The sequence below is a fragment of the Balaenoptera physalus genome (assembly GCF_965194825.1).
Source record: "Balaenoptera physalus genome assembly, chromosome: 4".
In the NCBI taxonomy this organism is placed as follows: domain Eukaryota; kingdom Metazoa; phylum Chordata; class Mammalia; order Artiodactyla; family Balaenopteridae; genus Balaenoptera; species Balaenoptera physalus.
In genome coordinates this window covers 98,059,118-98,074,793 of record NC_138891.1, presented here as the reverse complement: position 1 = coordinate 98,074,793, position 15,676 = coordinate 98,059,118, and the positions used below count along the sequence as shown (strand labels likewise).

Sequence of the window (15,676 nt, the reverse complement as noted above, 5' to 3'; positions counted from 1 at the left end):
GATATCAGGAGTAAAATGCAAATATCTCATGGGAGAAGTAATTTACCTCAAATTGCATTATTATTAATTTCCTATCCTAACCCAGCCACAGGGCTAGACCTACTCCTACAGAAGTCTTCAGTAGAAAGAAGCCTGCTGTCTTAAATTTATTCACACCAAGATGTAAATAATTGAGAGCAGATTCTTTCCTGAGTACAGTATTAGATGTTAGGGAAGACACTAGGCAACTGATAGTAAGAGTTGGGAAGAGGGGAAAGGATGTGTAACATGAATATCAGCTTCATCTTGGACCCTTATCCCCCACTTTCCACCCTATACACACACATCAAGGCTCACATTTCTTCAGGATATATTTAGAAAGAGGAGGGACTTTTTTGGGTTTTCTTGAGTTATCTTCCCAGAAGTTGCTCCTCAATATATCATACTCCCTGTCCCCCCACCATGGCTCCCAGTTCTGCCGGTCACACCCGAAACCCCTAACCCAGTTCCCTTGATGTACTGCTATCTCTGCCAGGACCCAATTAAGGGGCGGCTGCAGGGCAGGCCACACTCCTATTTAATGCTCTATCCCCCAAATCTCTGTCCCACCATATAGGCTGTTTCAGACTTCCCTGAAGGGTTGAGGTAACCATTGGGAAATTATAATGCATGAGGAAGAATTTTCTGGAAGCATATGCTATATCTTCTACAGCTGTCTTTTCCCGTTTCATGACAAAATCACCAAGGAGTTAAACGCTTCATCTGAGGTTCACCTATGATGCTCTCCAGACCTCAGGTTCATAGCTGTTTGTCAGATGCAACCTTGACCTTGTGACTCTCCAATCTCAATTCTAGAAATCCCACTCCTACAAGGGTTAGTCTGCAGGGAGGATCCATCTGTCTCCTCAGCAGTCTGTTTTTCAAAATCTGGGTGATTAGATTCAGAATAACTAGGGAGGGCTCATGAGAACAAATCCAGCGTGACTATCTCTCCAAGCAATACAAAGGATGGAGGAGGTGAGGAGGTGTCCCTTCCCAGTGCACACCTCCTCATGGCCACAGGCATCCAAGCCTGTTTCCCATCCAGGTCTCCCCATCTGTGTGAGGTAACTGAGGAACCTTACAGACATTTGTATGCATACACACACAGATCTATAGTACAAATAGTAATACTTAGAAATTGTGTTGTCTAAAGTTTAAATAACTCATGACTCATACAGATAAAGATAAATATTTGTCTAAATTGTTTCCTAATTTGCAAGTCTGTCTTTATCCGATAGAGTTGGATATTCATTTTCTTTCTCTATCCTGTCGTCCCCTTTTAAACTGCTGAGAAATCAGCTCTTAACCTTATGGGGGTTCCCTTGTATGTTGTTTGTCATTTTTCCCTTGCTGCTTTCAATAATTTTTCTTTGCCTTTAATTTTTGCCAGTTTGATTAATGTGTGTCTCGGCATGTTTATCCTTGGGTTTATCCTGTATGGGACTCTCTGTGCTTCCTGGACTCGGGTGGCTATTTCCTTTCCCATGTTGGGGAAGTTTTCGACTATAATCTTTTCAAATATTTTCTCTGGTCCTTCTCTCTCTCTTCTCCTTCTGGGACCCCTATAATATGAATGTTGGTGCGTTTGTTGTCCCAGAGGTCTCTTAGGCTGTCTTCATTTCTTTTCATTCTTTTTTCTTTATTCTGTTCTGCGGCAGTGATTTCCACCATTCTGTCTTCCAGGTCACTAATCCGTTCTTCTGTCTCAGTTATTCTGCTATTGATTCCTTCTAGTGTATTTTTCAATTCAGTTATTGTATTGTTCATCTCTGTTTGTTTGTTCTTCAATTCTTCTAGGTTTTGTTAAACATTTCTTGCATTTCCTCGATTCTTTCCTCCATCCTTTTTCCGAGGTCCTGGATCATCTTCACTATCATTATTCTGAATTCTTTTTCTGGAAGGTTGCCTATCTCCACTTCATTTAGTTGCTGTTCTGGGGTTTTATCTTGTTCCTTCATCTAGGACATAATCTTCTGGTTTTTCATTTTGTCTGTCTTTCTGTGATTGTGGTTTTTGTTCTGCAGGCTGCAGGATTGTAGTTCTTCTTGCTTCTGCTGTCTGCCCTCTGGTGGATGAGGCTATCTAAGAGGCTTGTGCAAGCTTCGTAATGGGAGGGACTGGTGGTAGGTAGAGCTGGGTGTTGCTCTGGTGGGCAGAGCTCAGTAAAACTTTAATCCATTTGTCTGCTGAAGGGTGGGGCTGTGTTCTCTCCCTGTTGGTCATTTGGCCTGAGGCGACCCAGCACTGGAGCCTACAGGCTCTTTGGTGGGGCTAATGGTGGACTTTGGGAGGGCTCACACCAAGGAGTACTTCCCAGAACTTCTACTGCCAGTGTCCTTGTCCCCATGGGGGGCCACAGCCACCCCCTGCCTTTGCAGGAGACCCTCCAACACTAGCAGGTAGGTTGGTTCAGTCTCCTATGGAGTCACTGCTCTTTCCCCCTGGGTCCTGGTGTGTACAAGATTTTGTGTGTGCCCTCCAAGAGTGAAGTCTCTGTTTCCCCCTGTCCTGTTGAAGTCCTGCAGTCAAATCCTGCCTGACTGCAAAGTCCAATTCTCTGGGGATTCCTCCTCCCGTTGCTGGACCCCCAGGTTGGGAAGCCTGATGTGGGGCTCAGAACCTTCACTCCAGTGGGTGGACTTCTGTGGTATAATTGTTCTCCAGTTTGTGAGTCGCCCACGCAATGGTTATGGGATTTGATTTTATTGTGATTGTGCCCCTCCTATCATCTTATTGTGGCTTCTCCTTTGTCTTTGGATATGGGATATCTTTTTTGGTGAGTTCCAGTGTTTTCCTGTAGATGATTGTTCAGCAGTTCGTTGTGATTCTGGTGCTCTTGCAAGAAGGAGTGAGTGCACCTCCTTCTACTCCACCATCTTGAACCAATCTCCTCCTTTTCATTTTTAAAATTCATTACAGAGATCTGAAATCATCCCAATTTCCTTCTAGGTCATTCAGATTAGAAATATGATTTCTAATAATTTAAATTGTAACAACATTCCAATGCAAAACAGCTTAGAAATCCTTTGGCATGTATAATAATGGTGTTTACCTACAAGGGAAAGAAAACAGACATTAATTGATTGCCAAATATATACCAGGGCTTCTCACATTATTTTGTTAATACCCTACAGCCTACCCGATACCTTCACTTGGCTGGACAAGTGATGGGACGTCTCCTGGTCTTCCCTCCCAAACCTGCTCTTCTCATCATCTTCCCCAACTCAGTTGACAGTAATTCCATCCTTCCAGATACTCAAGCCAAAGATTTGGAGTCACTCTTAACTCTCCTATATCTCCCATCTAACCTATCAATAAATCCTTTTGCTTTACTTTTAAAAAATATATATATTTATTTATTTGGCTGCGCTGGGTCTTAGTTGCAGCACGCGGGATCTTCACTGTGGCATGAGTGATCTTAGTTGAATCTTTAGTTGCCACATGCAGGCTTTTAGTCATGGCATGTGGAATCTAGTTTCCTGACGAGGGATCAAACCCAGGCCCCCTACATTGGGAGCGTGGAGTCTTAACCACTGGACCACCAGGGAAGTCCCCTTTTGTTTTACTTTTAAACATATCTAGAATCAGACTATTTCTCAACATCTCCTCTCCCTGGTTCCAAGCCACCTGATTGTTGCAGTAGACCCCTAGCTGATCTCCTCCTTTGGCATATGCTCTTCTTTTATCCCTGCATCTAGCTAAAGTAATACTTTTAAAACTAAAGACAGAGCATGTTAAGTTTCTCCTTCTTGCCAAGAGTGCATGCAGTCACCTATAAAGCCCTGACATAATTTGCATCTTTTTACTAATCCCATCTACTTACATACTCTGTTCTAGCCACACTGGCCTCTTTGCTTAAGCTCTCAACTCAGAGCCTTTGCACTTGCTGTTCCCGCTGCCTAGAACACCCTTCCCCCTCATCTACTTCAGATCTTTACTTAAATATTTTTTTCCATAAGGATTTTCCTGACCACTCTATTTAAAATGAAACATTTCCTCCCCTGGTCCCCCAGGCATACACACAGACACACAGACACACATATACATATACATAGTAATACCTACCCTCATTACCTGCTTTATTTTTCTTCACAGCACTTGTTAACTTCTGTTATGGTATATATCTTATTAATTCATTAGTTTTATTTATCTTCTGCATTAGAATAAATTCACTAAAGAAAGGCATTTTGGTTTTTCATTCACTGCTAATATCTTGGTATCTAGAACAATGTCTGGCACATAGCATGTACTCTGTAAATACTTATTAAATGAATGAATTTATTCTTACAACAATGCCAGGAGATGATTACTACACTTCACAGATGAGAAAAAAAATACCACCAAAACTACCACCAACAATAACACAAAGACAAAAACAAAAACAGACACAATGAGGTTAAAGAACTATTCAAATATTTTTTAAACATTAAACTTTAAAAAATGCCTATTAATAAGAGACAGTTTAAATAATTTATGGTATAATGAAATAATGGAATAATATGCAGCCATAAAAAATCATAAGGATAATCTTTATATTCTGATATGGAATGATCTCCAAGATGTGTTTTTAAGTAAGGTATAGAAGTATCATGTTATCCTTTGCTTCAAAATCAGGAAAAAATATACATTTGCTGGTGTATGCATAGTCTAAATCTGGAAGAATACACAAGAAACATTGAATACCGCCGGAGATAAAAACTAGGTGAGTGGGGATAGTTGTAGGAGGGGTCTTGTCTCTCTATGATGATTTGTACCTTTAAAATTTTGAGCCATCTGAGTGTGCTACATAGTCAAAAAGAAAATTAAACAGTAACTTAACTAAAGTCAGAAACCTAGTAAGTGACAGACAGTGACATTTATATTCAGGACTGCTTAACTCAAAAGCCCACTTTCTTTCCACTAGCCCATACTGTCTCACAGAGAAATTTGGCAGAATCAATGCATTTAATTTTTCTACTTGGTTGAATTCTTGAAAATCATCTCCAATATATAGAAGGCAAAGAGATATTGACTTTTAGCAAGTCTCAGTCAAGTGAATGTCAATGGTGTGAACAGCATAGAGAAGAGTGTATACCTTTCTTTCTGCTGAAATCATTTCTTTTCTCTGCTTTCTTAGTCTGCTGAAATCATTTCTTTTCTCTGCTTTCTTAGTCTGCTGAAATCATTTCTTTTCTCTCCACAGCTGCTGGCTGGCAACTCAAGAAAGCAGTGGTTTGATAACAAGTCCATTGTTGTGGTCATTCATCATACCTGTGACCATTATCCTCATCAGCAATGTTGTTATATTTATTGTCATTGTAGTCAAAGTGCTGTGGAAGAATAATCAGGATCTGAAGAGGTAAGATTCCCAATGAATCAGAAGCTGGAAGGCATGGCTCATCTACTACTAAATATAGCACAGGAATACATCCACAGCTCCTAGAAGAGTTTTCAGATTTGGGGGAAATGGCAAGGATTTGTGGTTTGCAGGACAGATTTTCTCTTAAACTTTGTCTCAGAAGGTGGATCTTCTCATCTTCCAACATCAAGACTACAATGTGAGTCTATCGCATTACCTAAGATACTTTTGTGCTGTATGAGCCCAACTAAAAACCCAACCCAAAGACATCAAGAAAAAACATTTATCCCCCAATCCCAAATATTCATGAAATCAGATTTGAATAATTAAAAATATGAGAGGGTTGTGAGTAGATGCTGGCAACTGTATTTTCATTTTAGAAACTAGTAACTGTAGGTTATATTTTACATGTGTTGCCTGAATCACATAATAGCTTTAAATTTTTAAAAATTAGTTGCAAACATATAAAAATTGGAACATCGGGCAACATTGGGCCCACATTCCCTGCAGATGGGGCGTGTGCTCTCTGGTTTATCAGTTCCCATGTGAACTGCTTCTTTCCTCTCCGTAACTTTTCTGACCCCAATAAGCATTTTCATTGTCATCACTAATATACAGAAAGAGCTTTCAGTTGGAGAGACAAAGAACAGAAACTATTAAACACATACACTCCCGCCAACTCCACATCCCACAGCATGAATTGGTTAGAACACAGTGTTAATGAGGCTGTGAATTCAGGCTTAATTCTACAAGACTCTTCTTAACCCAAGTAGACTTACTGTAAGTACATCTGTGAACTTTGTTGGTCGCCATATAGATCCATTTTGAATGAACAGATGGGTGAAAACAGCCATCATTAGTGGGAATGTAATCTTAAACGTGTACTTTACCAATCAAGAGTATCATCTTTCCTATATGGCTGATAACCCATATTGAGGGGAAATGTGGAGAAAAGACTATCACTGATAATCATTCAAACCTATGTTTTCTTAACAATGCAGAAAAACCTTGGTGAAGTCTTGTTAGCCTAACTGTAAGTTAAGTTATATTTCTTTTATACAAAGCAATATCATTTTGGCCACAGACATCAAACAAATTTGTAATGTTTCAAAATTTTGACTGGTAGCTCATGGTTCTTAAATTAGCTTAGTTACAGTGAAGAGCAGGTTACAATTTAATTGTTTAACAAATTATCTTCTATGTATCAGTTAGCTTTTGCTGTATAACAAATTACCCCCAAATTCAATGGCTTAGAATGATAAATATTTATTACTTGTCATAAGTTTGAGTGTTGATCATGTAGTTGTTTTGGTTTTGGCTGGCTTGAATGCTGGTAGATAATTTAGGATGAATCACTTTCATGTCTGATGGTTGGTGGTTGGTTGGTATTGAGTGGGAACTGCTCAGTTGGGAAAGCTCATCTCTGCTGCATGTGGTCTCTCTCTTAACATAGTACTCTCAGGGTTCCAAAGAGCAATAAGAAAAGACACGCTCTGATGAGTGGAATGCTTTCAAGCCTTTGTTTGTGGAACAAATGCTAATGTCCCTCTGGTCAAAGTAAGTCATATGGCCAAGCTCAGGTTCCAGGGATATAGACAGCATGACAAGGAAGAAGGTCACTCTGCACTTTAATAACTTTTCATTCTGATATCAACTTATGGCATGGGACGGTCCCAGATGCCCAAAAAAGGAATTACTGATCCAGTAGTTATAATTGCTAAAATCAAATTCAGTTCCAAAGAAAAAGTTAATTCTATGTGAAATTTGCCTGCAGTAGTATTTAAGGAACTGTTTATGCCTGAGCTTTTAAGCAGATATCACTGTCTTCCTCCCTTCCTTCCTTCCTCTCTTCCTCTCTTTCTGTCTTTTATTCAGAGTGACCTAAGTTTTTCCACCTGAGGCATAATATTGTTTAATGAACAGTGTATATGTGCAGCTGAATACATATTTTCAGTAGGAGGGTAACAATGATATTAATAAGTAAAAACCTGAATGAACCATATTTCCTTTCTTGTTTTCTCTTACTTAGCACAAAGAAGGTTTCAATCCTAAAGAAGTTTCTTAGCACGTTATCTGTTGCAGTCGTTTTTGGAGTTACCTGGATTCTGGCATACTTAATGCTAATTGATAATGATGGCATCAGGGTCACCTTCAGCTGCTTATTCTGCCTTTTCAGCACTACTCAGGTATGGGGTGGATTAGTCTGAAAGTAGCAGGCTATGGAGTGGCGGAGATGATATCACCTGGACCAAAGTTTTCTTATCTTAAAACTCCCTGAAGGTCATTGCTTAGTTACTTTTGGGTGACTCTATTTTTAATACACTTTGAGGAAAGGGGAAGAAAAACTTTTTTATGACTTACCTACTATATCCTTTCCTGGACTGGAGTTCATGGAACATAATTGCAATGGGGTTGGCCAATGTTAGTCCCTCTTCTCTGAGCAGAAGAGATTTTGTTGAGCAGCTAGCTTGGGAGGCACCTCCTTTGCCTTTCTGCCATGCAGCAGGTTCACAGCACCTCACCATGGTTATATGGTCAATGTTACAGTGATCCCTGGAGCTTGGACCCCTGTGGTTGGCTTAATTTTTTCTTTCTCTCTTTTTTGAAATTTTATGATTATTTATCTTATTTTTAAAAAAACTTTATTGAGGAATAATTGGGAATAATTGCCAACTATAACTGTATATTTTAAAATGTACAACGTGATGATTTGATACACATATACATATAGAATGATCAAAATAACACATCCATCACTTTACGTAGTTAATTTTTTTTCTTTTTTTTTTATTAAAGTATGGTGGAAATATAGTTGATTTACAATGCCGTGTTAGTTTCTGGTGTACAGCAAAGTGATTCCGTTTTTTATATAAATATATATATATCTATACTTTTATACATGCTTTTCGATTATAGGTTATTACAAGATATTGAGCATAGTTCCCTGTGCTATACAGTAGGTCCTTGCTGGTTACCTTTTTTTTTTTGGCTGCATTGCGTCTTTGTTGCTGCATGCGGGCTTCCTCTAGTTGTGGAGAGCAGGGGCTACTCTTTGTTGCGGTGCGTGGGCTTCTCATTGCGGTGGCTTCTCTTGTTGCAGAGCATGGGCTCTAGACACACGGGCTTCAGCAGTTGTGGCTCCTGGGCTTAGTTGCTCCATGGCATGTGCGGTCTTCCTGGACCAGGGATCGAACCCGTGTCCCCTGCATTGGCAGGCGGATTCTTAACCACTGCGCCACCAGGGAAGTCCCTGGTTACCTATTTTTTATATGGTAGTGTGTACATGTTAATCCCAAACACTTAATTTATCTCCCCCAATCCTGTTATCCCCTTTGGTAACTATAGGTTTGTTTTCTATGTCTGTGGGTCTATTTATGTTTTGTAAATAAGTTCATTTGTATTATTTTTAAAGACATAGTTAAATTTTTTGTGTGTGTATGGTGAGAATGCTTAACTACTCAGCAACATTTAAGTACATGATACCATATTATCAACTATAGTCACCATGTTGTACATTGGGTTCTTATTTTTCTTATAGTTGAAAACTTTGTACTCTTTGACCTATACTACCCCATTTACCTCTCCCCCCAGCCCCTAGCAACCACCATTCTACTTTCTGTTTCTATGAAATTGGCTTAAAAAAATTCCACATCAGTTGATACCATATGTATTTGTCATTCTTGTCTGGCTTATACCAATTAGCGTAATGCCCTCCAGGCTCATCTATGTTGTCGCAAATGGCAGGATTTCCTTCTTTTTTATGGCTGAATAATATTCCATTGCATGTATCTACCATGCATTTTCTTTACGCATTCATTCATCAAAGGACATTTAGGTTGTTTCCATATCTTGGCTATTGTGAATAATGCTGCAGTGAACATGGGTGTGCAGTTTTCCCTTCAAGATAATGATTTCAACCTTTAGGATAGTTTTTTCAAATTTTAGGATAGATGTTTCTGTGAAAACTACCATTGGAATTTTGGTAGGATTGCATTGAATCTTTAGATTACTTTGGGTAGTATGGAAATTTTCACAATATTAATTTTTCCAATCCAAGAACACAGATACCTTTCCATTGATTTTTGTCTTCTTCAGTCTTTTTCATCAGTGTCATAGCTTTCAGTGTATAGATTTTTCCTTGGTTAAACTTGTTTCTAAGTATTTCATTGTTTTTTATACTATTGTAAGTGGGATTGATTTCTTAATTTCTTTTTCAGGTAGTTTGTTGTTAGTGTATAGAAATGCAAATGATTTCTTTTTCTTTTTTTTTTAAACCTTGGTTGGAGTATAATTGCTCTACAATGGTGTGTTAGTTTCTGCTTTATAACAAAGTGCATCAGCCATACATATATATTCATATATCCCCATACCTCCTCCCTCTCGTGTCTCCCTCCCACCCTCCCTATCCCATCCCTCTAGGTGGTCACAAAGCACTGAGCTGATCTCCCTGTGCTATGTAAAATGTATCTATTTTACATTTGGTAGTGTATATATGTCCATGCCACTCTCTCACTTCGTCCCAGCTTACCCTTCCCCCTCCCCGTGTCCTCAAGTCTATTCTCTACATCTGCGTCTTTATTCCTGTCCTGCCCCTAGGTTCTTCAGAACCATTTTTTTTTTTTTTTAAGATTCCATATATATGTGTTAGCACATGGTATTTGTTTTTCTCTTTCTGACTTACTTCACTCTGTATGACAGACTCTAGGTCCATCCACCTCACTACAAATAACTCAATTTCGTTTATTTTTATGGCTGAGTAATATTCCATTGTATATATGTGCCACATCTTCTTTATCCATTCTTCTGTCGATGGACACTTAGGTTGCTTCCATGTCCTGGCTATTGTAAATAGAGCTGCAATGAACATTGTGGTACATGACTCTTTTTGAATTATGGTTTTCTCAGGGTATATGCCCAGTGGTGGGATTGCTGGGTCATATGGTAGTTCTATTTTTAGGTTTTTAAGGAACCTCCATACTGTTCTCCATAGTGGCTGTATCAATTTAGATCCCCACCAACAGTGCAAGAGGGTTCCCTTTTCTCCACACGCTCTCCAGCATTTATTGTTTGTAGATTTTTTGATGATGGCCATTCTGACTGGTGTGAGGTGATACCTCATTGTAGTTTTTTTGTGTGTGTTTGTGTGTACACATTTAGTTTTATTGTAACAAGCAACTTGTACACTTTTAACGTTTAAAACTGAGCATCATCTTTCCTTTCCAGTGAAATAAAAAGAAAAATTTAAAAATAAACAGGAACAAAATTACAATAGAGAATGTCAATTACAAATAAGATCCTACAGGTTCTGCTGATTCTCCCATCGAGTGGCAGGGCTCAAGTCATCATTAGGAGAGAATTTCATTTTAAAAGTGTCATCTTAAACTGCAAGGATGTCCGTTAAACATCACAATTAAACATGCCAAAGGAGAAGCCATGTTGTCAAAATGCCCACTTAACCCACCCAAACATCTCAAACCCACCCTTTGATGACCTTCTATAACCCCATTTTTTAAAGTTTTTTTTTCTTTTTTTAAACAAGAGAAAGTAGACAGATACATGTTGGTAAATGTTAACTGTCCATATTCACATAGAGACACAGTGTAATCTCTGAGCCCAATATACAGAGAAAGGAGGAAAAAAGCTAGAATTCTATGCACTACTACACAGGGGCCTAGCACCCTCCAGCTTCCAGCAGAGCTAAGGGAGCAGAAGGTTTTTCTTTTTTCCCACAGAGCATGGTGGTGTTGATTCCATAAAGTTTTTGTTGAGACAGGAAGGGATAAAAATGAATCTGGAACAGAAAGGGGTAGAGATTCTTTTCCCACTGAATTCTGCTCAAGGTATTTCCCCCCCAAAAATGTTGTGAGCCATGGTATAAAGGAGAAAAGAGACCTCAAAAACAGGGCAACTGAGCACAAGAGGAGAAGGAGAAAAAAAAAAAAAAGACTGCAACTTGCTCCCAGGGACTGGAGAAAATTAAAAAAGGAAGGTTGGAATCCATCAGTGTTCTATTAGTCATCTTCTCCTTCATCTTCCTCTCCTTCCTCCCCCTCATCATCATCTTCATCTTCTTCACCTTCATCCGCATCCCCTTCTTCATCAGTATCTTCCAATCCTTCTTCCTCTTCATCATCATCATCATCTTCTTCTCCTTCCCCTTCCTTATCATCCATGTCCGGAAGCAAGTAGTACTGTAATGGATTTGGCCAAATATCATCTTTGATGACCTCTCCTAACTCATCTGCACCTGCATCAGAATGATCAGTAAACCAGGTGAAGAAGCTTTATGGTTCCTCATGCTGTCTCTTCCTGCTGGCTTTATTCTGCATTTGACTTGAACGTTTTGTCAGATCCTTTCTGGATTTCCATTTGATTTCAGTGGATTTTGAAGATGGATCACCACTCTCATTCAGATGAAATTCTTTGGAGAGAACTTTATTTACGAAGTAAGGGTTTTCATCAAAATAAAAATCTATTCTGTAACCTGATTTAATATCTTCAAATTCTGTCACTTCGACTCTTGTCAAATAATGCAGTGCCTCTTCATCCTCCTCCCCAAGCAGTGCAGACACTTGTGGATGGTTAACAAATGTTGTTACCCCAAAATTTGGGATTTTGGCAATCAATTCCGACCTCTTCTTAAAAAATGGTTGGTGGAGTTTGTTATATTTCTGTTCTATTTTCAAAATCTCCTCACTGGCTTGTTCGTTAAGTCTGTCTATTTCATTTTGTACTTCATCAATATGTTCAATTGCTTCTTGCTGTTCTTTTTCTGAGGTCTCATCGGCCCCGTTGTGGTTGGAGTTGAGCTCCTTTTAACTGACTTTGGCCGCCAGCGCCGACATGGTGCTGCTCCGCAGTCTGGGTGGGGGGAGCGGGGAGGGGAAGAGAAGGGAAGGCGAAGGGGGCGGGCAGCGGCTTCCTCTCACACCACACGCGCAGGCGCTCACTCGGTCCGGCCGCCTCCTCCCGGCGCTCGCTAGCTTGCTTTCCCTCCCCCTGGCTCACGCGTGCTGCCCTCACGGCCTGACGATGAGGGAGGGGCTGGGGCTGCATGCCAGGCCCCGGTCCGGGCTCCTGCTTACGGAGGGGAGGCGGCGGCGGGAGGGCAGGAGGCTCTGCTCCCTCACTCACGCTCTGCACTCCAGCTCGCTGCTCCATCTCCCCGAGCCGCCTCCTCCTCCACCTCCTCCTCACGGCCTCATTGTAGTTTTGATTTGCATTTCTCTAATGATTTGTGATGTTGAGCATCCTTTCATCTGTTTGTTGGCAATCTGTATATCTTCTTTGGAGAAATGTCTACTTAGATCTTCTGCCCATTTGTGGATTGAGTTGTTTGTTTTTTTGATATTGAGCTACATGAGCTGCTTGTAAATTTTGGAGATTAATCTTTTGTCAGTTGCTTCGTTTGCAAATATTTTCTCCCATCCTGAGGGTTGTCTTTTTGCCTGTTTATAGTTTCCTTTGCTGTGCAGAAGCTTATAAGTTTCATTAGGTCCCATTTATTTATTTTTGTTTTTATTTCCATTTCTCTAGGAGGTGGGTCAAAAAGGATCTTTGCTGTGATTTATGTCATAGAGCATTCTGCCTATGTTTTCCTTTTAGAGTTTTATAGTGTCTGGCCTTCCATTTAGGTCTTTAATCCATTTGGAGTTTATTTTTGTGTATGGTGTTAGGGAGTGTTCTGATTTCATTCTGTTACATGTAGCTGTCCAGTTTTCCCAGCACCACTTATTGAAGAGTCTGTCTTTTCTCCACTGTATATTCTTGCCTCCTTATTCAAAAATAAGGTGACCATATGTACGTGGGTTTATCTCTGGGCTTTCTATCCCATTCCATTGATCTATATTTCTGTTTTTCTGCCAGTACCATGCTGTCTTCATTACTGTAGCTTTGTAGTATAGTCTGAAGTCCGGGAGCCTGATTCCTCCAGCTCTGTTTTTCTTTCTCAAGATTGCTTTGGCTATTCGTGGTCTTTTGTGTAGCCATACAAATTGTGAAATTTTTTGTTCTAATTCTGTGAAAAATGCCATTGGTAATTTGATAGGGATTGCATTGAATCTGTAGATTGCTTTGGGTAGTAGAGTCATTTTCACAGTGTTGATTCTTCCAATCCAAGAATCTGGTATATCTCTCCATCTGTTTGTATCATCTTTAATTTCTTTCATCAGTGTCTTATACTTTTCTGCATTCGGGTCTTTTGTCTCCTTAGGTAGGTTTATTCCTATGTATTTTATTCTTTTTTTGCAATGGTAAATGCGAGTGTTTCCTTAATTTCTCTTTCAGATTTTTCATCATTAGTGTATAGGGATGCAAGAGATTTCTGTGCATTAATTTTGTATCCTGCAACTTTACCGAATTCAATGATCAGCTCTAGTAGTTTTCTGGTAACATCTTTAGGATTCTCTATGTATAGTATCATGTCATCTGCAAACAGTGACAGCTTTACTTCTTCTTTTCTGATTTGGATTCCTTTTATTTCTTTTTCTTCTCTGATTGCTGTGGCTAAAACTTCCAAAACTATGTTGAATAATAGTGGTGAGAGTGGACAACCTTGTCTTGTTCCTGATCTTAGAGGAAATGGTTTCAATTTTTCACCATTGAGAATGATATTTGCTGTGGGTTTTTCATATATAGCCTTTATTATGTTGAGGTAAGTTCCCTCTGTGCCTACTGTCTGGAGGGTTTTTATCATAAATGGGTGTTGAATTTTGTTGTGAGCTTTTTCTGCATGTATTGAGATGATCATATGGTTTTTCTCTTTCAATTTGTTGATATGGTGTATCACGTTGATTGATTTGCATATATTGAAGAATCCTTGCATTCCTGGGATAAACCCCACTTGATCATGGTTTTGATCCTTTGAATGTGCTGTTGGATTCTGTTTGCTAGTATTTTGTTGAGGATTTTTGCACCTATGTTCATCAGTGATATTAGCCGGTAGTTTTCTACTTTTGTGGCATCTCTGTCTGGTTTTGGTGTCAGGATGATGGAGGCCTCATGGAAAGAGTTTGGGGGTGTTCCTCACTCTGCTATATTTTGGAAGAGTTTGAGAAGTATAGGTGTTAGCTCTTCTCTAAATGTTTGATAGAATTCGCCTGTGAAGCCATCTGGTCCTGGGCTTTTGTTTGTTGGAAGATTTTTAATCACAGTCTCAATTTCAGTGCTTGTGATTGGTCTGTTTATATTTTCTATTTCTTCCTGGTTCAGTCTCAGAAGGTTGTGCTTTTCTAAGAATTTGTCCATTTCTTCCAGGTAGTCCATTTTATTGGCATATAGTTGCTTGTACTAATTTCTCATGATCCTTTGTATTTCTGCAGTGTCATTTGTTACTTGTCCATTTTCATTTCTAATTCTATTGATTTGAGTCTTCTCCCTTTTTTTTCATGGTGAGTCTGCCTAATGGTTTATCAATTTTGTTTATCTTCTCAAAGAACCAGCTTTTAGTTTTATTGATCTTTGCTATTGTTTCCTTCATTTCTTTTTCATTTATTTCTTATCTGATCTTTATGATTTCTTTCCTTCTGCTAACTATGGGGTTTTTTGTTCTTCTTTCTCTAATTGCTTTTGGTGTAAGGTTAGGTTTTTTATTTGAGATGTTTCTTGTCTCTTGAGGTAGGATTGTATTGCTATAAACTTGCCTCTTAGAACTGCTTTTGCTGCATTCCATAGGCTTTGGGTCGTCGTGTTTTCATTGTCATTTTTTTCTAGGTATTTTTTGATTTCCTCTTTGATTTCTTCAGTGATCTCTTGGTTATTTAGCAGTGTATTGTTTAGCCTCCATGTGTTTGTAGTTTTTACAGATTTTTCCCTGTAATATCTAGTTTCATAGCGTTTTGGTCGGAAAAGATACTTGATACGATTTCAATTTTCTTTAATTTACCAAGGCTTGATTTGTGACCCAAGATATGATCTATCCTGGAGAACGTTCCATGAGCACTTGAGAAGAAAGTGTATTCTGTTGTTTTTGGATAGAATGTCCTATAAGTATCAATTAAGTCCATCTTGTTTAATGTATCATTTAAAGCTTGTGTTTCCTTACTTATTTTTATTTTGGATGATCTGTCCATTGGTGAAAGTGGGGTGTTAAAGTCCCCTACTATGATTGTGTTACTGTTGATTTCCCCTTTTATGGCTGTTAGCATTTGCCTTATGTATTGAGGTGCTCCTATGTTGGGTGCATAAATATTTACAAGTGTTATATCTTCTTCTTGGATTCATCCCTTGATCCTTATGTAGTGTCCTTCTTTGTTTCTTGTAATAATCTTTATTTTAAAGTCTATTTTGCCTGATATGAGAATTGCTACTCCAGCTTTC

General features: G+C 39.1%; 1 protein-coding gene and 1 pseudogene across 2 annotated transcripts in view; one reads left to right on the top strand and one right to left on the bottom strand.

Annotated features, from left to right (window-relative positions):
- ADGRG7 (adhesion G protein-coupled receptor G7) overlaps nucleotides 1-15,676 on the top strand; it is a gene marked incomplete at its 5' end in the record, with an annotated part of 73,534 nt that overhangs the window by 41,526 nt on the left and 16,332 nt on the right. Inside the window, 2 exon segments of the mRNA XM_082460990.1 lie at nucleotides 5,204-5,359; nucleotides 7,389-7,545. Of these exon segments, the coding sequence (XP_082317116.1) occupies nucleotides 5,204-5,359; nucleotides 7,389-7,545 (313 nt within the window).
- Nucleotides 11,016-12,553, bottom strand: LOC309660060 (protein SET pseudogene; annotated as a pseudogene). The gene has a single exon. The product of its transcript is annotated as a protein SET pseudogene (transcript).